This window comes from Sapajus apella, unplaced genomic scaffold (genome assembly GCF_009761245.1).
Source record: "Sapajus apella isolate SASKATOON/1434 unplaced genomic scaffold, GSC_monkey_1.0 scaffold23, whole genome shotgun sequence".
Lineage (NCBI taxonomy): Eukaryota > Metazoa > Chordata > Mammalia > Primates > Cebidae > Sapajus > Sapajus apella.
The window spans coordinates 22,045,414-22,071,249 of NW_022436963.1; the positions used below are offsets into that span (position 1 = coordinate 22,045,414).

Sequence of the window (25,836 nt, forward strand, 5' to 3'; positions counted from 1 at the left end):
GCATGCTTTCATTTACTCTTCTAAAGTTACTTGTGTAAACTACAAGTAATTAAAAGAAACGCAGAAAGTAGTTTCTCCTATTAAATCCAGTTCAGGCTAAAAATAAATAAATAAAATTACTGAAATGCTAAGGCCAGTGAATCTGCCTCTAAAGACTACTGGGCCTGTAGGGTACAGAGTCGTGCTCAATAAATATCTGTTTAATGCAGAGCAAGACCCAGGCTCCTGTCAGTATCTCTTCCTTCCTCATCATGCTGACGGTCTCAACAGTTTTTTCATTGTCCCTTTTTAGACTTTTGAGTCTCTGTTTGCGTTGTTGCCCCAAGAAATGTGAGCATCTGCTCACGTATTACGGTCCTTTGGAAGGACACAAGACACTGTAGTATCTCAGAGCCAATCTGGGGGTGATACAGCCCCCACTGAGAATGTATGCTGCAGAGGACTGCGATGGTATTAGATGACAAATGTCACATTTATCTCTAAAATGTGTTATTTAAAAGTTATCGAGATTCTCTTGGCCTGTCTTCTTTAACAGTCTGGGTAGGGGCAAAAACAAACAGGACCACAGGCCAAAAGGATACTGCTTACTGATGAACTCTCGAGGGGAACTTGAGTACTATACCCAGGTACTTGAATGAAATGATACAGGAGTAGCCTTCATTTAAGAACGGAGATGTGCAATAGGGAAAAAGTTTGCTAGAAGCTGGGCTGCCTCGGGTAGCTCCTTTTTTGGGTGGTTATCTCTCGCCTGCTCAAAACCCACATCTTCACTCCTGGTACCATTGGTAACGTAACAAGTTCTTGGTTTGTCAGTAGGAAATAAACACTCCTAAACACGCCGTATGATTATTATGTAATCTTGAGCATCGGCAGGAAAACTGAAGAGTTTTCTTAAACACCTCTATTGTTTAAACAGACACAGTTTACTTTATAAAGTGAACCAGACCCAGATCCTCCCCACACCAGACAGCAGCGAAGATGCTCAAGTCAACTTTAAAAGAAGAAATACAAAGCCCTGCTTTCTCTTTAAACCTGTGAACAATAGAAGGTCATGTGACACAGTGGCCTATCATCCAGCACATTAATAGCTGTGCTAGAGTAATTACACTTGTGGTATTTTTGCCTCAAGTGAAATTCTGAAATAAGAGGATGGAAATTATGATACTGCTGATAAATATTAATAAGTGAACTTTTAATTTTTTTGCCACAATATTCAAAATGCTAAGCATCCCGCTAATGCTGAAGCAGCCCGATGTGTTTGCCTCCAGGGAGTACGATGCTTTGTGCACTTAAGAAAAAAGTTTAACGGAATTAAAATTTAATATCTAATTAGAGCGAGGCTAATATATTTTGAAATGAATGGGGGAGACCTGTGCCTCTGCTGCATATTCGGGATGGCCATTAATCTTACCTGTAAAGCTGCATTGAGAGGTGTGCAGTAGGCGTGGCTGCTCTGCATGTTTTTAATAAGGGAAGGGTTACTGTATAAGAAAAAGATAAAAACTCCAAGTTAAGCACAGTTGACTCCAGAGCTCCTAGCTAAGTTTTAAGCTTGCTGGTGTCCTTCCAAATCGGCAATTTCCCCCACTAACAAAACCTAAGGAAAGTCAGGCTTTCTCCCTGTCACTGCTCTGCAGGGCTGGTTTGTGTGCACCCTCTGGGGTTAGACTTCGATACTGAAGGAAACTAGGTGTACACATTCTGGCTTAGGTAATAACAGGCTCGGGTCCTCCCTCCAGAGCCCTCTCTGCAGGTTTTTAGGAGTTACCGTGACTCCAGACTCCAACAGGAAGGCGGCAAGCAGGCTAGGAGGTTGTGCTGGGGAAGGCAGTGAGCTAGCTCACAGCAGGGGCTGCTGGGCGTGAGCAGAGAGAATCTTGGCTCGTAAGCATCTTCAAGATTTGAACTCTACAGTGACGGCAGGAAGGCTTTTAGGGAACGTCTACAAGGCGCGTCTATTGCTAACAGGATATGGAGAGTAGGGTATGCCAGGGGAGGGGCGTTCTAAATAAGGGGATGTCTTAGCCAAATCGGGGAGGGTCTGAGAATATTTGCTGCTGTCTCCATTCCTGGACCAAATGAAGCCAACATACTGTTTTCAGAAAATCTCTAGCCTCATAAGGATAAAAATAATAAAAAAATATATTGGGCATACTGAGGGTAAAGAGTGCCTTCCAGTAAGCAATTACCTACATTTATCAGAGGCCTTTAAAGGAAGTATACTCGATATTACCTATTTCCTTCCTATACTTGGAACATTTTAATCATTCACCTCATTACATTTACATTATTCCTGTGAGTGAACAAGTAAGAAGAAATCTATCTACCCCAGTAGTGCACACACATTTTAACTCTAAGCAAAAATTCCCTTTTCACTTGGGGGGATTATGGGTTAAGCACAAGAATTTAGTTCTAGGGTCCCGTCCCCGTAAGCTGCTGAATCAAAATACAACCAATATTTTGCATTAAAGACGTCAAAAAAGCATTATTCAAGGCACTGGTGTTCCAAAGAGAAACGAGAGCAATACATGTACAAATCACACAATTTAGTTTCGTTGCAGAAAGCTGTGGCACTGCTATTGGTGAAATGCAAAACTACATGGGATGAGTCAACCATGCAAAGCCAAAGCAACAGCAGAAAAAAAAAACAAAAGCAAGTAAAGGCTCTTACTGTGCGACAAGCTCGTCAAAGTTTTCATCGGGGCAGTATTTGCGAGGACGGCCTCGTTGAATATGGCGGCCACGTTTAAACTCTTCATCATCAACTGTCCAAAAGGACCCAAACTCATCCTCTACTCTGATAAAGCACTTATGCAGTGAGAGGTTGGTGCGAATGGCACCCTGGGATAGGAGCAGCAGCAAAGGAGATGGAGTGGCAACAAAAGGAGACGGGGTTGGGGGCAGAACAGACATCCAATACAGGGAACAGGAAAAAGAAAATAAAATGCAATAAGCATAAGCAAATGGTTTGTGAGGGTTAATATGCATTGCCACCTAAAAGCTACTAGCATGTGATGCAACAAAGACCAGCAAGCAGGGCAGGGGGACTGGTGGGTATACAAAACAGGAGGGATGAAATGCTTTTTTGCTTCCCTTAACTGAGACAACGTGAAACCAGTTCTTTGGTCTGACACCATCTAGCAGCCAAAGCCTCTACGTTATACTTGTTAGCACAATCCAAGCTAGGCTAAGAAGTTCAAACATGGTGGACGTACCCACTGATCTTTTGTGGCCTTCGTTTTTGGAATTCTACTTCATCCACTGTCCATACTGCCCCTTTAACGTTTTCTACTCGCACAAAACACTTGTGAAGACTAAGATTATGACGCACTGCATTCTGCAGCAAGTATAAAAGAGAGAACATTTACATTTTCTATAAGAAAAGACTCCAAAAACAGCAGTAAATTCAGCCTAACAGTCCACATTTGTAACACCATCCCCAAGAGCTGCAGCTACCACCCCCATGGAGGACCTTCTCATGGTTAAGGATGTCTTTTCCAAAAGCAAAAATAAACCCAAATTATAAATTAATTGCATGTTGGCATTTTCATCTAGTCTCTGGTAATAATGAACCAGGAGAAAGTTTTTAATATGCATACAAGCCCAAAATAGGTTCCAGTGTACAAATCTGAAAATGTTACTTTTAAACAAAACATGCAAAGCATCAAACTGCCCCTTTTAAGCCCACCTACCTCCCCTAAAAAGGGGGTATTTTGTTCAAACCGTGAAAGAGGAACACTTGGTTAATATTGCTACATACAGTTTTGTTCTTGATAGTTCCTGGCTTTTAAAACTTCCATAGATCTTACAAAAAATTCTAAGGAAGATTTTACCACCCAGAGTATCACCTTGTGTAGCTGAAGGACCCAGAGGTAAACTGACCCCGCAAGAGATCAGCTATGTCTAAGAGCTGGCTCTATGTATGGGCAAGTATTTTAATTGAGTAAATGCCAAAGGAACACATGAGTGGAACTCTCAATGGCAAAATGACTGTATTCCTACAGTTGATGGTTTCTAGACCCATCTTGTATGGTTATTAGTCCTTTCTGGCCATTCCTAGGCTGAGACCCTTAACATCAATAATTTATGAAAAAGGAGGATCTCAACTCAAGAGTGACGAGCTTTTAATATCTCCTCTTTCCTTTGGGTTTGGAAGAATCCCTAACACCCTTACTAGGTATAGTAACGAGCAAGGCATCATTTCTTTAGTCCTGCCTGGTTAAACTTAGGGATCTGGACTCAGTGCTGGACATGAAGATATTCTAAAGAGATCCATGTCATTTAAAATTGTTATCTTATTCAGAATGAGTAGATCACTCAATTGGGGCTTGAGAAGTTGGCATAAACATCACAACTCACATACCATGTGAAGTCCTCACTCAATTCCAGCACAAGCATTTTGCACCCCTCCCCATTCTGCCACCTGGAGTATTTTCTTCCTGAATTACCCTTAATGGTGGTGAATCTTGCTACTCCGAGAGGTGCTTCAGTGTTGGGACAATTAAAATTGGTGACTGTGAGGATTAACGCTACCTAATAATTTTTCTTTTCTGATATGGAATATTTAGAAGATAATGAGACAAGTTTTAACGCATGGTGTGATGAATTGCTTGAAAGGAGAATTCACACAATCAATTCCCAAAGAGTTTCTAAGTAATATCAGTATAACAAGAGGTAGGTTCAAGATACCCAGGTGACTATCAAAAGGACACTCATGATTCAAAAAAAAAAATTGGATGAGTTTGCTTAAAAATAAAAATCTCTAAACTGAAAACATTTGGCATGTCATATACTTGATAGGACAATTTTCTTTGCATATAAAATGCAGTCTAGTCTTTAAGCAATTTTTTTTTTTTTTTAAAGAGACTGGGCCTTGCTCTACTGCCCAAGTGGAATGCAGTGGTTCAATTATGACTCACTGAAGCCTTGTATTCCTGGACTTAAGAGATCCTCCTGCCTTAGCCTCCTGGGTAGCTGGGACTAGAGACATGTGTCATCACCCCCAGCTAATTTTTAAAATTTTTTGTAGAGATGGCATCTTGCTATATTGCCCAGGCTGGTCTTGAACTCCTGGGCTCAGCTGATCCTCCAGCCTCCCAAAGTGCTGGGATTACAGGCAGGAGCCACTGTGCCCAGCTGCATTTTAAAAAATACATTACCCAAAGGCATACAACAGGAGGTCCACTGTTATTTACTGGAACAAAACTGAGGTGGTACAAATAAACAGACAAAGGCAATTTCCTTTACAAATCTGGGCATTATACGTCTAGGAGACATAACTTGGAAAGAAGTCAACATTGCTTCTAATCCTAATCACTGTCTGATGTTTTAAAATAAGTATCAAAATGTATAAAACTGAAAGGGCTTAAAGCTACTTCTGATAAAATAATTTCTGTAGATCAGGTTGAGCAATATAACCGTGTGAGTCAAGACACAAAGCCAAAGCTTCAGTTCTGTTTCCCAAAACTGCACATCTAAGCAGAAAGCAACTAGAAGTTAAGAGTTTTCAAAAAAAGATGTGTAAGCTCTTTTCAGTCATAACTTTAACTGAGCATTTCATCTTTTGTCTAAGATCATGGTGAAAATAAGGACACATAGAGAAAATTATACGTATTTATGAGTCATTAAGTACTTCATCTAAGGTTGTTTATATTAATGACACTTTTTCCTGCAGTTTGCAAAATGAAAAAGTTCAATCTGAAGATCTAAGCTTAAATATTATATTCACAACTGGTAATTATTTTTAAATTTCATCATTTCCATTTATAAAAGGCAATCTGAAGAAAATGTCTGCCTCTTCAACTTCCTAAATTTTTAAAAGCATTCATGGCTAAAGATCCTTTTATATTTTATCTCCTAAGGCAGGCTGAGGCAAAGAGGGGAAGATTTTGAACATAGGTTCCCTTCAGTGCCCAACTGTCTTAATGGAAATGAAAGGATAATTTGGGCCATAATAGATATTCACAGCTCTGTAAAGTTGATGAATTAATTCTATGGTTATATTCATTTTCTTTTAAAATGCTAATTTATCAGGAACTTAACAGAGGAAATAAATTTTTCTGTTTTTTGCTTTGGTTTTTCTCCAGTATAAAATTAAGGAATTAGCAAGGAAGGCATTTATTTCAAGTGAAGGAAGTTTTCCTTGCATCCTATAACACATCCCTATCATATTTAGATCAATGTCACAGAAAAATGTCCTCAAATGTTTGTATTACACGTCTCTAAATATTTTGGATTTCAGGGATTAAAAGAATTCCAGGTAGTTAAAAAAAAAAAAAAAAAGCAAAAATACAAATGACAGAGTGTACCTGTCCCCTTCTATAAGCAAGAATATTTGAAAATGGGAAAGCCCAAGAATGCCTGAGGGCTCAATCTAATAGAAGGGAATAAATACCAGTGAAATCTTTGAACCAGCTGCTGAACTGGGAATGAGGTAAGCCATATAACCCCACGCACTGCTGGGGTTATCCAATAAAGAACTATGGAATTTGACATGTTTTTATAGCAAATAGTGTTATAATGAACTTCTACAATCTACTTTTCTTCCTTAGTATATCTATGAGGGATAATCTTTGTTTTTGTTGTTTTTTGAAAAAGGGTCTTCTTGCTCTGTTGCCCAGGCTGGAGTATAGTGGCATGAACAGGGCTCACTGCAGCCTCAACCTCCTTGCCTCAAGCAATCCTCCCATCTCTGCCTCTGGAGTATCTGTGACCACAGGTGCATGCCACCATATCTGGCTAATGTATTTTTTTAAGAGAGACAGGGTTTCACTATGTTGCCCAGGCTGGTCTCGAACTCTGGGGCTCAAGTGATCCTCTTGCCTCAACCTCCCAAAGTGCTGGGATTATAGGCATGAGCCACTGTGCCTGGCCAACAATCTCTTGACTTAAAAAAACAAACCCTTGGTAATACATTGTGGTCTCCATTAATAGCTAGTACTTAGATTGCACAGCTTTCTCTACTAATTGGGTGAATGAGCTTTTCATCCAACCATTGAAGGCTGTTGTCAAGTTTGGTCATTTCTCCAGGTTCTATCTCTGGAGGTATCTCTCTGCAAATATTGGCTGTGGCTGAAGATCTAACCTCATGAGGTTTGTGGAAGTAATATGGCAACCTCAACTTTTGGGCAACGTGTCATCTGCCTTTCTCTACATATTCCAACCAGAGAGAGATCATTTTACTGGCTGGCCCCTCCACACCGCTCATGCCCGTGTAATGGGAGTCTTCCATCCAGGCATTTCAGCCACGATGGCACTGCTTTCCCAATCAAATACACCTACAGATGGGACACTTTAAGTGTATCAAAACAATACAAATGTAGCTTCCTTACAGCACAATTGCATTTTATCAACAATAAACTGTTCTATGAATGTCAAGACCCAAGACTAAACAGGCCTGAGAAAGTTTACCTTCCACGTGGCCGCGTTGCGTCGGAAGTAAGCAAACATTCGTGTGAACCAGTTATAGATTTCATTTAGTGTTAGCTGCTTTTCTGGAGATTCGAGAATGGCCTGTGAAGCACAATGTAACAGAGATAATTTATGACCAAATCAGCAGAGTCGTCGTTATACAGTTTCTCCAAAATATACAATCACTGGGATTCAGAGCTAAATCCTGAGAAAGGTTTCACAAAATGATCTAAGATTAATGGTTGTATTTAACAGTTCAATAGCAAAATTCAAAATGGAGTTATCTAATTGTTTTGAGTTTTTATTTCTGTTTCCGTACAGAAATATTAATTTATTAGTCATTCATAAAGCAGAATCAAAGAGAAATGCAAAACATTTCACTAGCTGATTAAAGCTCAGTAATTATTTAGAGCTCAGATTAATTCTAGGGATCAGAGATTACTGTAGCTTGTGATAATTGACTTGCCATCTTTAAACAGGCTCATTTTCACTGTTGTGTGAAATGAATTTCCTAATAATCACATCGTATTGTAATACTTAATCAAAAGCAATTATGTTATATATTGCAGTTTTAAAAAACCTTATAGAAAAGGTTTCAGCATGCTTGCATACTAAACGGTTTGAAATCTACTTCATCAATATATATCCATGTACACATACACCTTTTGATAGAATTTCATATACTGTGTTATTTACTTACCTGCCTAATTAAAGATGCATATGTAAATGGTGGTCTAACTTCTGCGTTCTTATAAAATTCTTGGTTCTGCGCAATATCTGCTGAATAAGAATCATTGTCCTATTAATTATCACTTTTTAAAAACGGGCTGGTCTACAAGAATTGCAGATTACAACTCTACGTGAGGCAAAACATGGAGTATCTACCTGAAGAAATGGGCACATTATATTTGTCTGAGTACCGCCTGCGGATGGGTCCCACCGTGTGCATGCTGGTGGTGGTGATGACAGAGGGGCCTTGGGTGACGGGAGTCAGCGGGGCAGTTGGGGTCGTTGGAGTATGAGGTAAGCTCTGTGGAGAAGCCTCTGATGCGGACTTGGAGAGAGTGACACTTGATACCAGATTCAGCTGTGAGGGAAAAAACACGTCTTAGAAGACCTTCAGGAAAACAGAGCAACCCGGTTACCACGCATCCAGCAGGAATAATACAGAGAATGCATGGACAGCGCTCTTTCTCTAAGCAGATACATCTACCATGAACCGAAAAACAAGTTGAGTCCTGCGTAAACCCAATTCACTTAGGATGTAGCGTAAGATATCTCTGGCAGCAGTCTCTTTTCAAAAGGCTGCTACGTGGGTGTTTACAGGCTCAAAAAGGGGCTACCTACCTGAGTGAGACTGAGAAAGCCTGAGTCAAGACGTTTCTTTGATCGTGATGTCTCAACTAGTTTAATCGCCCATTGGGCCTCGTCAACCTCAAAGAGCTCCAGAGAGGAGTCCTGAGCAATACCAGTAAAGCTGAATATTTTAGGCAATACAAGTTGGAATACGCTAGTGTACATCTGAAGTGTCCAACAGAACTTTCTGCAATAAGCTAGTACAACCCAAGAGCTCTTTTTACTTTTTATTAAAATTAAACTTTAATAAATTTAAAAGGAAAGAGCCCCATGTGGCTAGTAGCTACCATAGTGGACAGCCCAGGAGAGACTACTGAAGGCCATCATGCGGCTTCCTGGATGACAAGAACTACTGCAAATATGTGTGGCCTATCACTCATTAAACACAACGGCCCTGATCCCACAAGCCGTCATGTGTTTCCATCGGTTAGCAGAAAATAATCCTTAAAAGCTTTATGGGTAATCTTTATTAAATCTATCAAAGGCTTGGTATCTGTTAATTTTTTTTAATGTGACATTCTTTTACAGAATACGGAGATCTGGAACTGTGAGGTTTTTGCTGAAATTTTTTCCTTCAAGTTTTGAATCTTCTATAAAATGGGAAATAATCTGCTTCAAGTTAGTAAATAAATATTACTTATTTGAAGTAGGATAGAAGAAAATAGGTCAGGAATGGTGGCTCACACTCGTAATCCCAGCACCTTGGGAGGCTGAGGCAGGATGATCTCTTGAGCCCAGGAGTTTGAAACCAGCCTGGACAACATGGTGAAACCCTGTCTCTATTTTAAAAAACCCAAAACACACACACACAAATTAGCCACATGTCATGGCTCACGCCTGTAGGCCCAGCTACCTGGGAGGCTGAGGTGGGAGAACAGCTTGAGCCGAGGCAGAGGTTGCAGTGAGCTGACTTCACACCACTGTACTCTAGCCTGGGTGATAGAGTGAGACTCCACCTCAAAAAAGAAAGGAAAGAAGGAAAGAAAGAAAATAATAGGTATAAATATTTATATAAAAAATATATATCTAAATATAGATATTTATAAAAATAATAAACAGATAACTGTTTCAATTTATCTCTCTTATCTTCACCCTGAAGCACTGTTCTAACAAATACTAAAAGGGATAACCCTTTTCCAAAACGTGTTAGAACAGAAATATTATTTTATGTCTGGCAATGCTGAAGAATTTGGTTGTTTTCAGCGTATTACTGTTTATATGCTATCTCAGATACAAAGACCCACCCTAAAATCCAAGAAACTTCTTTGGCAAAGCAGGCTTACTTGGTAACATTTTCTAAAACCAGATTTCAAATCACTCACCACAGTAAGTCTATTTCATGAAGTCTAATTCACCAGTGCTACAGTCAGTCTTAAGTACAAGGCAGTATTTGTGGAAGGTTAAATGAGATTCCTCTGAGATCATAATCAAAGAACCTATTAAAAGAGAGTTCCAATATGTTGGGAAGACTCGACCTTTACTCATACTCCAGTTAAAAAAAAAAAAAAAAAAGGCCATGAAAATCCTAATATGTTTGGGTGAGTTTCATAAAAAAAGCAATGAATCTGGAGAAAAGAAAGATCAAATATCATGAAGAAATACTAATGGAAAAATGTAAACATGGCGCTGGGAATGGAATCTGTGAACGCTGAGTTGTGCTTTCCTTTTTACTTTCAGCGTAGGATGTTAACTCGGTGAGCAATCGACAATCCCCACGAAGAGCGAGTTATGGAGATGGCACTGCCCTTACAAATGCCCCAGCAAGCTGAGCAGATGCTGGGAGCTGCTTTTTCTCTATAGTGCTGGAAATCTGACTTTCTGACACGCATTTGCAAACTAAGTGTGAACAGTTCAGAGTAGCAGCCGCAGGATGGGGCAGAGCTGAGAAGCCAAGGGGGGAAGAGTTGGGGCCGACCTCTTCTTCACCTCAGGCCTAAATCATTGACCAAGTCCAGGAACAGTACGTATAAGCATCAGCCCAAGCAAAGGGTCAAGGAAATTAGTGCATGAAAGGTTAATGCTCATAAATATACAGCTTTTATAATTCAGACGTTGCTAAGCCTAAGAATCTCAGAGCACTTTGGAAAGTCACGGGTAACATTTGAAAAAATCATGTTTGAAAGCACCTGCCACTGTGTGGTCTCCTTTAATTCTCCTACCACCACTAATATCTGAGATGTTATTACTTATATTTTACAGATAAGCAAACTGAGGCTTGGCGAGATTAAATAATTGGCCCATATTCCCAACCCAGACCCAAAGTCAAACCACACACTTGTTTGATTCTAGATCCTTTGTATAATCATTTTATGCACAGTTAATGGGAAAAATGAACACTAACCAGCTTCATTTTTCTGTATACTCATTTTTGGAAAAGATTCTGTGCAGAGCATTTTAATGCTGCTTATGTATGACATTCAACACATGTAACTGAGCAAATATAAGGCCGTTAGTCCTATAATGACAAAAAGAGGAATAAAACACCTAACTGCTGCCCTTAAAGTGCTTACCATCAAACACATATGTCAAAGGCAAAGATACACAGTAACCACAATGCAATTCTGAGGACTAACTCTGCTTCTTGGCTTCTCTTTTCAGTTTAAGAACATTTCCCTAAACACTGTGGCTTTCTTTTAAGATGCAATACAAATTATAATGTCCTTCATGCACGTTCCCTTACAGTTTTGGGAGGAAGATCACCAAGTTTACTGAGTTCTAGTTTCAATGTCAGAAATCAAAACTCATTCAGCAAGTGCAAGCTCATCTTTTTGGGTGCTCACAGCAAAGAAGAATAGACAAATCCCACAATAAAATGTCATCAAAGCAGACAGGATGTGACTCTTGTAGCTTTTACCAAGATCTCACCACTAGGACTCTACCAAAAAAAGGCAACAGCGAAAAATAAAATCCCTCCAAGTTAGCATAATCCACAAAGGAAGAGAGACAGGTAGACTTTTCTGGAGGCTTTTGAACATAGCAAGTGGAAATAAACACTGAGCCCGAAGAGAGCAGAGAGGGGGCTTACCAGGCTTGACAAATGACACCGTGATTCACACCCACTGCTGGGCTGTCTCTAATAAGCCACAGAGGAAGCAGCCAATCTCAGCTAATTACCAGATAAAAATGTATTGTAAGGACTCTAATTAGGAGACTCGGATGGAGGTGATCTAATGATTAAATGCTGCATTTGAGTGACCCCACCATCAATGTGCAGTGGTGCAAGATGTCACTGGAATATTTTGTAGAAACAGTAATTTTATTTCGAGGAGGGGAGGCAGTAATATTTGTAATGATGGCTATGAGGTAAACTAATTAAAAGACAGTTCCTAGAGGAAGAGGGTGGCTGAGAGCAGCTGTGGCCATTCCAAAACCAAGTGCCAAGTCTCAATAGAGGAGCTGCAGTCAAGTGGAAAATTTCTGCCTGACCTCTGCCCTTGCTATTAATTTGCAGGAAAACTAATGACACATATACATATTCCCACAAAATTGTTCTAATTGCTAATTTGCCAAAGGAGCCCAGATTCCAAATTAAACATGACTGTAGCCTACGAGGGAAGGAAGAAGAAAAAGCTGTACACTCCAAACACAGGATGCTTTGCCACACAAAATCGTTTGAAGGCCGAACCAACAAGTTAATGAAATGTCAACCTTGTCAACTGACAGAGAAGTGTCTTAACTTTTAAACTTGTTTGATGATCACGTGCTTGTCCTGGAGAGAAACCACTTTCGAAAGGGAAGGTTGAGAAAGAGAAAGAATGGAGAAGAAAGATTCAAAACAGGCTCTGTGTTCAAACCAAACCTGCTCTTTTAATTAAGGCCTCTTTGAAAAAGAGTGCCCCCCCCCAAAAAAAAATTAATTACAGACTTAGATGAGCAAATGGGGAACGGTGTGGGTTTTTGCTGTAATCTTGAAATATTCATCTTAATTGTAAACCATTAAATCTTAATATAATCATCAATTAGAAATGAAAGCATCTATGCTTTGTGTTTCTGATTGTAGTTAAGGTTTTAAAAGATAATTTTTTCTAGGGCATGGAGCAGGAAGGGAATGCTGGGAGGGTTTCTCTTCCTGATGGAAAGCCTATTTTTCTTATTGTGTTCATTTTCTATTTAAAAAGAAGTTGCTATGTTTAGAAAAGTCAGAACTCTGATATTTTCTACATGGCAAGTTTCCATCATGTGATGATTTCAGCAAAGATAATCTCTTTGAAACTCTGGCCAAAAGTTAAATTCTTATGTCACTTAAAATTGCTGTAGGGTTTTATATTTTAAATTTATTTGTACTCTCAGGCATCAGTTTTTCTTTTAGCCATTGAAACTATTCAAACTTTGTCAGCTACCCACTATTCTGCTTAGTCCTTTAAAAAAAAAAAAGTTTTTAACCGTCAGATCTCCCCTCCTGTTTAAAGATGATGAGTCACTCGCATTAAAAAAATAAATAAACTGCTGATGTAAACCCCTGACAGAAACAGACTTGTAAGTATTCCCATAAGAACTCATTTTTATTTTTGTTTGTGCTCTTGCCTCACATGAAAACAGATTCTGAGAACAAAAGACAGACCTGAAACCCAAACACCAAGGGACACAACTGCATAGTAGGGACTTTCAGGCTCACAGAACTTGTTTTTCTGTTCTTGGTTTTACTGGCCTGAGCCAGCTGAAGTCCTGCTTTAACTGCATGGCGGTGGCGTTTCTAGGCATGAATCACTGAGTTCAGACACAGCCTTGCTGAGACTGGAGGGATGGTACAAGGCCGCACAGAGGGCAGGACAGTGGGTGGCAGCTGGAGGCCTTTGTTACAAGCCTTTGCTCTCCTCTACCATCTGAGCCTGGCCATGTTTTAGAGACGGTGCTCGTGGAGGGCCGTGACTTAGAAGGTAGTGGCACTGGCAGGGATACTAAATGGAAGAAAAAAAAAAAAAAAAAAACTCTAGTTCGGGTGGTGAGGGGGCACTTAATGAGAAAACAGTATATAAATCAGCTTTTGTGTGTTGTGCCTGAGAATCCCTTTTTATGACTGTTTAATATTATTTCTCCAACTCTAAAGCAAGGACCCAGGCAGCGCAAATGATCCTTGAAGAGTTAAAAGACCCTTTTCTTCGGTGGGCACTTTGTTTTTATAGGAGCTAAAAACGCTTTCAAAATAGTCCTAATTGCTATGGTTGGAGGAAAAGAAAATGTGTAAAAATGAAAATCTAATACTGTCTTTCATTCCAAATATCCAAGTTCCTGTAAGTGTTTTATAAGATTTTCGGCAAGAAGGATATACCACCTACACTATAATTACGTGCCCACCAAATCTAAAAGAATGTGGTTTCTCCAGGAGCAGGAGTTGTTCTCTGATGTGTAGGAATACCCTGAAGCAAAGCGTACCTCTCATGTACTCGGTATTATAAAATACGATTTACAGTGTTTTCCTGACATAATGACAGATAGTGAAGTCTTTTTAAGAAATCCGTGGCAATTTAATAGAGTCATCATACCACAGCCATGTTTTTGTTTTGTCCTCTCAGTTTTCCACTCCCTCCCCCAAATGAAATATCTTGGCAAATTCTCCATAGAGTAAGCATGGAGAAATTAACCTCCAAGAAATACACTTGGGTATTTACTTTGAGAATGTTTACTGAGTTTGGAACAAAAGAATATCAATTATTTTCATTAGGGCAGTTTACTATTGTCTTGTTTTTTGCTTCTCTTTCCATGGGAAAGAATAGAATCTTTTAAAACTTAAAATAACAAGAAATGTGGCTATTCTAAATACAAGAACTGCTTTTCTGCTCTATGTACCTGATAGCTAGAACTTAGCGATGCTCTTGAAACTTACACATACTATATACTTCCATGCAGGTTCCAGACTTAATGAAACTAAAAGTTTGAAAAGCTTGTCTTAACTGATGTTGGCGATTCCTTTCCTTCCTCTACACTGATCCTCGCCACTCAGAGACCGATTCGTGCAACCCACTCTTAACCTAAGGTCCACGAAGCTGACCTCTTAGCATTTCTTCCTATTCATCTTTTAGGTTTCAGCCTAGATGTCATTTCTCCCAGAAGTCTCCCCTAACTTTACCATTCTGGGTCACCTGTTTTACTTACAGGTAGTGCAATTCATGAAAAGTGACAACGTGTGAATGTGTACGTAGTTAATTCCCAGTTTGTTTTCCCAGACTCCGAACACCTCCATGGTAGGGATGGGCCTCACTCATGTGACGGACTACTTTTTGCTCTGTATGTCACATGCTTAAGAATTACTGGTTGTTGGAATAGTCTGATTGTAAATGCAGGAATTCCCTTTCCATAACCAACCTGCACTTTGAGTCTTTGGTTCTGTTCTGAAAGGAAGATTTTACTTAGGTTTACAAAAATGTGACAGCAAGCAGGAAGAAAGGCTGTCGAAGGAGTCTGAGAGATGGGAAGCCTGTGAGCTCCTGTCCCAGTTCACCCATAAGCTTTCTGCCTCAGATCCATGTCTAAAAACTTGGGCACCTTCCCGAGATGAGTGTATCCTGTAACTATCCAGATCTGATGAATCCCACAATAGGATCCAGAAAATGTGTCTATGAGCGGATGTAGAAACAATCTAAGAACGTTTTAGCAGTTTCTTTGATGCAATGAGCTGAGGACTGGTTGAATGACTGGATACAGCAAATGACACTTAACACCCAAATGGCATTTAGTGAAAAGCAACATTTACAGCAAAGCATTCTATCACTTAGTGACTAAGAATTTTAAAATAAACATGAGGTTTCTTTTACACAGAAATGGAAAAAAGAAAAAGCTTCATGAACTTACTGGCAAGGTTGTAACATGAAAGTCCCTATCTAGGGTTAGATTTGATCCTGGTGACTGCTTGTTTCAAATCAAAGATTCTAGAAGGATACTCATTCAAACAAACGTCATGCATTCTATTATTTAGGGCAGAATAAATTAATTACAGACTGCAGGGACTTTGCATGTGAGAATCAGTCACCAGATAGCTCTGGGCCCTTAAAGTTGAAAGCATCAAGAGTTTGCTGTATGTGTATGCCCTTCTTTTTTTTTCTTTTCTCTTTTTGGCAAAGAAGTGAAAATTTATGCAAAACATTACACATCTACTTTTTATAATTAATTTCCCAATGCCTCACCTATACATATTTTAATAATTCCTGATTTATAAGATGGTATCTGTAATAAAATTTTCTATTTTCCAATAAATGAAAAGAAGGCAGGTTCACTCTGACAACAGAGTGTCACACAATATCTGCTTGTCAGGCACCAATTTTTACTTCTTACATGTAAGTTAAAGGATAAGGAATTTATAATGCTGCCTGTGAAGGGAACCACTTTTCATACACAAATGTGATCTTTTTTTCCTCAAAGGGTAATACAACAGTACATTTACATAAACTAATCCAAACAATCTATGTATTTGACAATGGCAAACCTCACACAGACGGCCTATTGTTGGTTTACATCTTGGAGTTCTTTATGTTGGCTTGTAGCGCTGCTCTAGCTGTCAAAGGTTTGACTTGGACTCTAAATAAATGGTTATAGAAGTGCTGTGCAGCGATATTGGACTTCTTTGCAAAAGAAAACCTGCTGTGTATGAATTCAAAAGCTATTAATTTTTCAGTCAAAAATATTCGTGCCTATTTCTTTTAATAAAGAAATACTGTGCTGAGCTACTAAGAGATAATGTTGACTAGTGGCAGAGAATTTTCAATAGAGCAGTTAAAAATAAATTTAGTAGGAGGTCCCCTTCAAAGTTATAATTTTCTAGAATGCAAAACATTCTTTTTTTTAATACTCATCAAGACAAACCTTCCATCCCTGCTCATTTCCCCCATGGCTGGCTTCTCCCTGTTTACCGCCTGCTTACTCTGGTCCATGTGGAGAATCCCAATGGTCCTTTTGTGGCCCACGGGGCTTACATACATGGTGCTCTCTACCAACAGTCAGCCCAGTCACTCGCCGAGTGCCCTACGGGGTTTTGCAGTTCCTTCTCTTTAATTGTATCCTTCCTCCTCCCAAGGAGGCCAAGATCTACGCCTATAGAGCTGGGTCCAACCATTATCCTATCACTGTTTTTGATCCATGGAAGAAGACGGAGATAATCTCATTCTCTTCCTTGTTGCTGGGTGAAAACTCTCAAACCATGCAATCTGGGAAGACTGTTTCACTAAAGCTATCTAAACACTTTCAGAAAGTTCCAGGGCAGTCAGTGTTTCGTGCAATCAGCTATGCCTCTTCGAGATGACTTCAGCCAAGTCATCTCAGAGGCTCACCAATTTGCTTAGCTGGGTTCATGATCTTCCCAATATCCTCCTTTAGCAGGAAGGGTTGTTAGAAACAGCACAGTTGACTAATGATGCCACAACGCTGAATGACCTGGTTCCTTTTTTCCTTTCTTTTTGGTAGCCTACACAACCAGTCCTACAGCCATTTACTGTAAAATACATGGCAACTAAGGACTCCTTCCTAGTAAAAATGGATGCGCGAAGTGTTTAATGATTTTATGTCCTATATCTCAGTAATGTGTTCTGTTTCAGACATTAATTTTGCCTGCCAACTGCATCTTGGCAGGCTACCATATTTGCTGGGTTAATAGTCTGACTCCGTTTTATTTCTATCACCATAAATCATACATATATGGGTGTATGTTTGCTTTATTTATAGAAAAAAATCAGTCAAAACAGATAAACCAATACTTTGCCATTATGCTGCATCATTGCATATTGATTAAAATTGCTGGTACTAACTATAGATTGTCAACGCTCAATTAATTTTCACACAGTGACTCCAAGCAAAATCAAATAAAGGCAGTGTACCTTTAAATTTTACAAATCTTAAAATCAAGGAGCAAAGCACTGTCTCCATTTTGAATAATCAGTTAAAGCTACTAGAAGAATTTTAGAAATGTAAGAGAAATACAACCGTTAAAGAGATACACTTATTAAAAAGGAAGGAGGTCCAAGACAAAATTTTAGGTTCAGACACCATCCTTCTGCTTCGACATTAACAGCCTGTGCTGGGATGACGCCCTTCAGGGTCCAGTAAAAGGAACAAGGCAAGAAAGAGGAGATTCTTATAAATTAAATGTAATTTCAGTATGTTATGTTTGGGCTCCTAACTGTGAAGGAATAATTTTCATTTCAAACTCCTTAGTAACCATCACAGCCTCTCCATAATTTAGCCTCTGACTATTCCAACAGTAAGTTTCTTATGTCTTTCCTCTGTTACAGTTAGACTGGACTAGTCCCTGCTCTTTTTCTCACACATCACTGTCTCTCAGCTTACCCGAGCCTCTTTCCTTTGCTGTCATGGTTTGGCTGTCTTCTCTGCGTTCCTACCATTCAGAAAGACTTCCTTTTTCCAGGGAGCTCTCATAATGTATTTCAGTACCTTGCTTTAGCAGCAGTCATTCTGCCCTTAAAGAAGAGCTGAATGCTTAAGTCTTATGGGCAAGGACCATGTCTGAATCATCCTGTATTCCCAAGTGCCTAGCATACTACCTTCGTCATAAAGGGTAACCAGAAACAGTCACATGAATCTAAGGCCTTCAAAACTCAAAGTTCTACCAAAGCAGGCTGGTCCTCCTTCCTCTGTTTGGGGTGGGGAAGCAGAAAAGGAATACTGAAAGTTTTGTTTTTTCACCTTAGTGGGGGTCATTACTTACGGGCTGAGGGGCGGCTTTGGGTTCTGTAGACTTCACATGCAGGTGGGTCATCATGGCTTGCAGGCGCTCTTTGTCTTTTGCAAGCTAGCAGGAAGAAAATGCTTTGTTATTTCTCTGAATAAAGATGCATGACTCTTTTAATACCATAAATGATACATATTACAAATTACACTATGGCACCGCAGCACATGATAAAATCATTTTCATTGCTTAATTGTTTTCGAAACCTACATGACCACTGCCAAACTCTAAGTAACTGGAGGTGTTGGTGTGAGATTTCTCAACACAAGATACACTAGACATTCACTGGGGAGTTCTAGACCTGCTGGCACCACGCAGTCCCATGGAACACAGACAGCTAAAAGACAAATGTGAATCATACCTATTAACCAACCTGATTCATGAGAAAATCCAAAAGAAAATGAGCTCAAGGTAGCTAAAACCCATAAATTCATCTGTTGTGGTTGTGGAAAAACTCCTAGACAGATGGATACATTTATGCAAAATTAGCTTCATCTTTCTGAACAGGTAGGCATAGATTAAGACAGTGCTGGCCAAGTGATATTAGTAGGCCAGGAGCAGGCTACAAGGGATGACAGGTTCCCATTTCCAAACGAGCGGAGAATAAGGTGGTTCATTCATTTACTCAAGATTTGAGTACCTGCTATGTGCTAGTCTCAATAATTTAAGTCTCCTGATTCTATAAAAAACGATCTTCTGAAGTCACACAAGGTCCTAATTGGATATACATAGTAGGCACTCGAATACTACTTATTGGAAGCTGCATCCTTTATGCTTCGCTTGGACTGCTTTAACTCGATATTTTCGATAGTTCAAGACAGTTGGGCATAGGGGACACATAATGATTACTTGTGTAAAAGAAGTGGGAAATATATCCCCTAAAGATAAAGGGATAGTTAAGAGAACAGCTGTGGCATTTAGGCATGGAGAAGAGATTAATATGAGAGAGAGAGAAGGGGAGAGGGAGAGAATACAGCTGAATTTCAATACTTTTGTAGATCATTTGTCCAAAGTAATGCCTTAGAGTTAAGGAGGGACTCATTAGTTCTGCCACATAATTAACCTTAAATCCTTTAAAACGCAACGATTTTTTTCAAGTCTAACACTATTCCCAAATTAAAAAAATATACACCTTATGTATTTAAATACAGTTATTTTCTAAGGAAGAAGGGGGAAGGCGGCTGGGGGTTGTAGAAAGGCAGAGGAAAGGGAAAGAGTACAAAAGGGAGAAGGGAAAGAGCTTCCAGCTGATCCCTACTGGATGACTCAGTCTCAAGCCATATCACATTTGATTTTTTTTTCTTTTTATTCCCTTGTGGTTCAGGGAGGAATAAATTAAGAAAGAAAGAAAAAAAGCCTTACAGTGTTAGCATTTATCTTTCAACAAACAGGAAATGAAAATGATACCATATTAGGAGCCACTTGATGTTATTCCTCCTCTGTTCTTTAGTAAGTTATTGAACAGCCAAACTAAAAGATTCTCTGAACACATAATGCTAAAGGAATTTAGTTTTCCAAAGTGGCTTAGAACAATTGAAATGTTAGGAATGGTATTTTTCTGCTATTCCTTTTTTTTTTTTTAATGTAAGTATCCTAAGTTTTTTGATGTTAAATACTCAGACTCTTTAAGAGATGTTTTGTTTTAAAGTTATCATGGGGCAGAAGGAATTAAGAAATCAATTGTATTTTTCTTAAAAACAAGAAGTAATCTGCCGTGCTGAACAATACAAATTAAAGGGTGAGAGGCGGTATTTACTGAAGTCTGCTGAATATTGATTGTGACTTACTTTGGGGGTAAACATTGTTGATGTAGCAGTTATAAAGACTAAGTGTGGTGCAAGGAAAATCTGAATCCCTGGCATTCAAAGGGATCATCTTCTCTATATTTCTAGCCAGAGGTCTACCAAGCTGATCTTTTAACTGGTCAGCAAAGATAGTAACACTACATTGCAAACACATACCTAAAATTTGTAAACACAGCCACTTCCATAAACCCTGGAGGTAACTGCCATTGGAAATGTTTTCATATTTTTCCATGAGCACATTGTTTAGAACTCATCATCCATTCTGAGAGTGACCCAGGAACCTCAATTCCACCACCCTAGTTCTAACTTTCTGGTTTTGTTTGGTTAGTGCAAACTAACATATAGTATCATATTCTTGAAAGAGTTTTAGACTTTAAATCTATTATAGCTCTAACAAACTGTTTTAACAATTACAGAAAGAAACCTGCCAAATTCAGTTTTTCTTTTTTTTTTAGGCAAAAAGGCTAAACATTCACACCTATTGAAACCATACCCTGTGTACAGTGGCCGTCTTGCATTTATAATACTAACTGAGCCTTCCAAAAGCTTTCACATTCTTTATTACTTCTTATGCCATCATCCCATGCGCTCACCATCCCCATCAATTTTCACGGCATCCTTTCATTATTAAAAGATGAGGATACAAACATTTAGTGTTAGCAAGTATATTCCAGCATTTCCTCTTAAACTATAAATTCTATGAAAAGCAAAGAAAAGGAGATTGAGGCATTCAAGCTAAAGGCCCACTAAAATTTGGTTGACAAAATTTGTCTTGAAATATCAAAAAAGATTTACTCTCTAAAAAACTTTCCCAGTGGGTATGGAATGAGTATCTACCATAAAAGGAATGACAACAGCCTAAAACGTAAGAGAAGTTGCTTGTGCAGGGGTCATTTTAATCTATGAGTTTGTTCTGTACAACGTTTTGTACAACGGTGGTAGAGAGTAAATGGTTAGGGTGTGGACACAACAATCACACTGTGCTGTGTTCAAATCCTTGCTCAGTGACCCTCAGCACATTATGTAACCTTTTTAAGTACTTAGTTTCTCCTTCTAAATATGGAATGATCATCTCTGAACTCTGAAGGGGTGTTCTGAAGATCAGAAGCGTTTCTTGCACAAAACAAGCTTAGCAAAATGACTAGTGCTTCGTGAATGCTGAACAATTTTCTTTTTTCTTTTTTTTTTTTTTTAAAAAAAGTAAATTGGTCCAATGTATCGAGACTTCTGCTGGTTGACTATATGTTTGAAATCTGGATCTGCCTAACAGGGGTTCAATGGAGTTTGCAGTTGGGCTAACTGGGAAGAGAAATAATTTTGATCATTTAAAGAATGGAACTGAAAGCGAAGGAAAGATGAAGCCTACTTCTTATCGATTTGTTTCAGGTTCTCACTGTATCTTCCCCTCATCTTGGGCAAATATTTTCTACCCTTTGGCTGAAATAGGTCATCTCCTCTTCGATTAGCCATGGCCTCAAATTAGGTTTGAGATAGTCTGGGCTGCGGAAGATCAGAATATGTGTATTGCACCCGAGCCACTGATAACTGCCAAAGGCTAGGAGCTCCATTCAGCATCCTCAAAGATACAAACTGAGATTAAACTCATTCTTTTAACAGAGAAAAGGGAACATGGTTTGGGGTTCATTTAACATCACCATTTTCTATGTTGTCAGAAGGACTAATCATTTTAAGGCCAATTTGGTGGTTCTCACTCATGAGAAACAAAACTCTGCTGAAATAAATGAAAGGCTTTGTATGTGTAAAAATGCCAGAATTCTTGAGGACAGATGAGAAGAAAGGGTGAAGACACTCCTTTGATTTAAAGAGGGTACTGCGGCTATTTCAAGTCCCTTAGTCCTATTCTGTTTTATAATTGGGGAAACTGAGGTTTGCAAGGTAAACATATCTGAGGTCAGTGAACTGGGAAGAGGGAGAAGTAAGACTAGGTTCCCAGTTATATGATGCTTTGTCTGAGTTTCCCACACTAGTGTGATTCTAAAAATCACCTGGAACAATAACTGAAATTACAAGTGTTAGCCTCTCTCTCAGCTGTCATGCTGAACAACTGCTCCCAGAGTTGGGTGGGATTTTAAATTATGAAAAGTAATGTCTTTTCATAGAACCTCCATGGAAGGGGGGACATGGAGTTTTAACAGGCCCCTAAATGAATGGATGAGTTCAGATTATCCCACATAATGATGATCTCCAATTTAACCGACTAGGGTCTCACCTAAATGTGCTGGAGCCAACACTCCAATGGTGAGACCTGGAAGTAGGTATTTTTAAATAAGGACCCGAAGTGTCCAAGTTAAATCAAGTTAAGTGGGAGACACTACTCTCTGCCATGGATAGAGAAGGCCTTAAAACTTAACAGGTTTCCTCAGTAGTTTATTATGCAATGATGATCCAGATTAACCCGATTTAGGCAGAGCATATTCAGTTACTTAGGTAGGGTATATCCAATAACACAGGTCTCTAAAGTACATATGATCAAAAGAAGAAAACAAGGGGGAGAAAAACCAGTGACTAGAAGGAGCAGAACTCAAATTACTCTACCAAACTGAGCATTTACCAGTTATTTCTGATCTGCCTTGTCAAACTATGGCTTCAGAACTTAGTACCAGTGAAAAACTTTTAAATGATTTCTTTCACACCAACTACAGCATTCAGGTGGTGGGCAATATATGGCTCATTTCACCCCAATCGAAGAATTTCCCTACTTTTATTGTGCTCTGTCACCATCTTAACATTCCTTACATGTTATTATTAAAGACTCTCTTGACATTTAAAGCAGACGCACACTAATACTCAGTCATAGTCTAGGAATTCTAATGCTCCCAGAGTAAGGCAGGATTTTAAATTATGAAAAGTAAGTGTCATGGTTTTCACAGAAGGACATGGAATTGAGAAACCCAGAGACGCTCTCTTCTTTTTCTTGGCTCCAGTCACAAAGCAGTGGCAATATGGAACTACCATGCTGTTAGGCCCTCTCTTTCCCCGACATGCTCTGGGCTTGTGGAGGGAGCATCAGGAGACTCTGGGAAGCCGCTGCTATAGGAATTGTCCTGAGTATTGCCTCGAATAGGGTTAGACAGGGCCAAAGGGGGATACATTACAGATAATAAATTTGCTAAAGTCTAGGAAGCTGGTGTGAGATTACAAATAGCACCACTAATGGTACAGTAATCACATGTAAAGTTTGTACAGTAATTGATTTGTGTTAGGATTAATGTCTCCCTCTGCTACTGAAACTTGTGCACTTTTCTCCCTGCTGACATTTTCTTAGAGCTTACAATTCCTGGTGTAGATGATTTGGGAGATGTGGAAGTGATCCCGGAGTCACCGGACTCCAGCCTTGCTGTGTGGCCATGGATTGCCCAGGACAGAGCTTCACAAGGCAGACGGGCACGGCCCCCAAAGCCAGGTTTTAAAACTAGCTCCTGCATAGAGCCACAGTGATCCTCTGGGTGGAAGCGTAAGGCAGGATCCCACAATCAAAGGACTACAGGCTACAAAGGCTGGGCTAGCCTCCTGGGCTCTGCCCTTTTTCGCCACTGGCTTTCAACATGTTAATTGGACCTCCTAAACCTCAGTTTCTTCATTTGGAAGGGGGCCCAGAAAATTATTTCTTTGACTCTAAGAGACCAGTAATTTTTAAACCACCATGGATATCTTCTCAAAGAACGAGAAGAGACACAACATTAAATGCATGCGTCAAATGTAAGACATACAATGATTTCCTGTATTACATTTTTCTTTTAAAAACAGTCTATGGGCTGGGCACAGTGGCTCACCCCTATAATCCCAGCACTTTAGGAGGCCGAGGCAGGCAGATCACTTGAGCTCAGGAATTTGAGATCATCCTGGCCAACACGGTGAAGCTTGTCTCTACTAAAAATACAAAGATTAGCAGGGCATGGGGGTGCATGCCTGTAGTCCCAGCTACTTGGGAGGCCGAGGCAGGAGAATTGCTTGAACCCGGGAGGCGGAGGGTGCACTGAGCCGAGATCACGTCATTGCACTCCAGCCTGGGTGACAGAGCGAGACTTTGTCTCAAAAACAACAAAAAACCAACAACAAAAAACCAACATGACTCTTAGAATCAAGGAAATAGGGTGGTGTCTACTCACAGAAGGACTGTGAGGATTCCAAGAAATTGAGGACATAAGGCACCTAGGACAGTTCCCTGGCACACAGCAGGGGCTCAACAGCTGGCCAGTCAAATGGTTTTCAAGCCTGACGAAATAATTACAAGCAGAAAGATGGGGCATTCAATATGCCCTAGCTAGTGGAATAGGGTGACCAACTCCTCCCAGCTTGCCCAGGGCTTTTCCAGTTTTGAAACTGAAAATCCCAACTCCCAGGAATCCCTTCAGTCCAAGGAAGTAAACTGGGACAGCTGGCCACCCTATTTCGTGTTAAACAGACAGATGAATTTTAAGAGCAATATATTCTTCCCACTATCCTTTCTTCCTCATCCTACAATCTAGGCAATGTCTTCCTTGGCTCCCTTGGCCTGGAATGTCCTTGCCAACGACCCTTTCCACTGTCACCTCCCCCAATGCCTCCCCTTGCTTTTAGAAACTCTACCTGGAAGGGAAGTTAACAGCATCCTGGTCTTAGCCTACTAGGTTGTGTATTACAGGAAGAGGCCACACCACCTTACTTATCTGTATCCGGTGCTCTATGTAATAGATGTTTAAGAAGTAGTGACTGAATGGAATAAAATCATTAAAGAATAAAAGGCTCACACACCTCCACCCCATCTCCTGCCGGGCAGATCAACCTTGGTTTGCTTGATTCCTTTTTCCCTTGTCTACTTTCAATAGTCCTTTTAAAGGACCTATAGGATGAGGGGTTGTAGGAAGCGTGTCCTGAACCTGCCCCCATGACACATGCTGAAAACATCAGTATATCTTCATCAGAGAAAAAATATAGCAATTTAGCAATGTCACATGGTCATAGAACAATTCAAAACGAATATATGTAGTCAGAAATATGTATCTGTACCACTGTCTCGGCTTCCTAAGTGAAGTCAATTCTGTCAGATGTTTTCCTTGCTGTCTATGAAATCAGATGGTTTCTCCTTTTCCCCAAATGGTATTACAGTCCAGCCACTGCAACTCTTTGTGACATCTCATCTTTAGCTTAGAGACTGGAATAGTTCATATGAAAGTCCCACCTATGAGGACCCAAGTAATCTGGATTCATATGAATTTAAATCCCTAGGCCCACATCCGGTAGACAGTGGGTGCCCAATATCGTGGAAGCTTCAAGTGCTTCCTTACAATCTTGGCCATGGCGTTTCTCAGAGAGGGCAGTTCTTATCCTCAGCATCTTTCTAGTTCCTGTGTCTCTGTCTCTCTGTTGTAGTGGGGGTGGAGGGAAGGCTGCACATTTCATAACCTATATAAGATTATGTATACTGATTATGGGAACTTTTCTCCCCTCCAATTCTAACTCATATCCTCATCTCTATATCCTTCCAGAAGAATCTGTCAAAAAAGAACAGGTGAAATCTTATTACATTCCCTGACTTCAAAAAGCCATGTATGCCATTGGTCCAAATGATTTTTGTGGTGTCTGTCTCAC

At 39.7% G+C, this 25,836-nt stretch overlaps 1 protein-coding gene across 23 annotated transcripts in view; it reads right to left on the reverse strand.

The window, feature by feature from the left end:
* Nucleotides 1-25,836, reverse strand: part of FOXP1 (forkhead box P1) — a 632,958-nt gene that overhangs the window by 14,089 nt on the left and 593,033 nt on the right. For 19 of the 23 annotated variants that reach the window (XM_032289644.1, XM_032289647.1, XM_032289646.1 and 16 more), the window contains 6 exons: nt 18,419-18,502; nt 8,296-8,497; nt 8,111-8,190; nt 7,411-7,512; nt 3,216-3,337; nt 1,412-1,481 (listed from right to left, as the gene is read on the reverse strand). In XM_032289644.1, the coding sequence (XP_032145535.1) occupies nt 1,412-1,481; nt 3,216-3,337; nt 7,411-7,512; nt 8,111-8,190; nt 8,296-8,497; nt 18,419-18,502 (660 nt within the window). Of the gene's footprint in view, nt 1-1,411; nt 1,482-2,671; nt 2,842-3,215; nt 3,338-7,410; nt 7,513-8,110; nt 8,191-8,295; nt 8,498-18,418; nt 18,503-25,836 lie in introns of all 23 variants that reach the window. The other 4 variants (XM_032289652.1, XM_032289641.1, XM_032289655.1 and 1 more) reach the window with 2 other exon arrangements.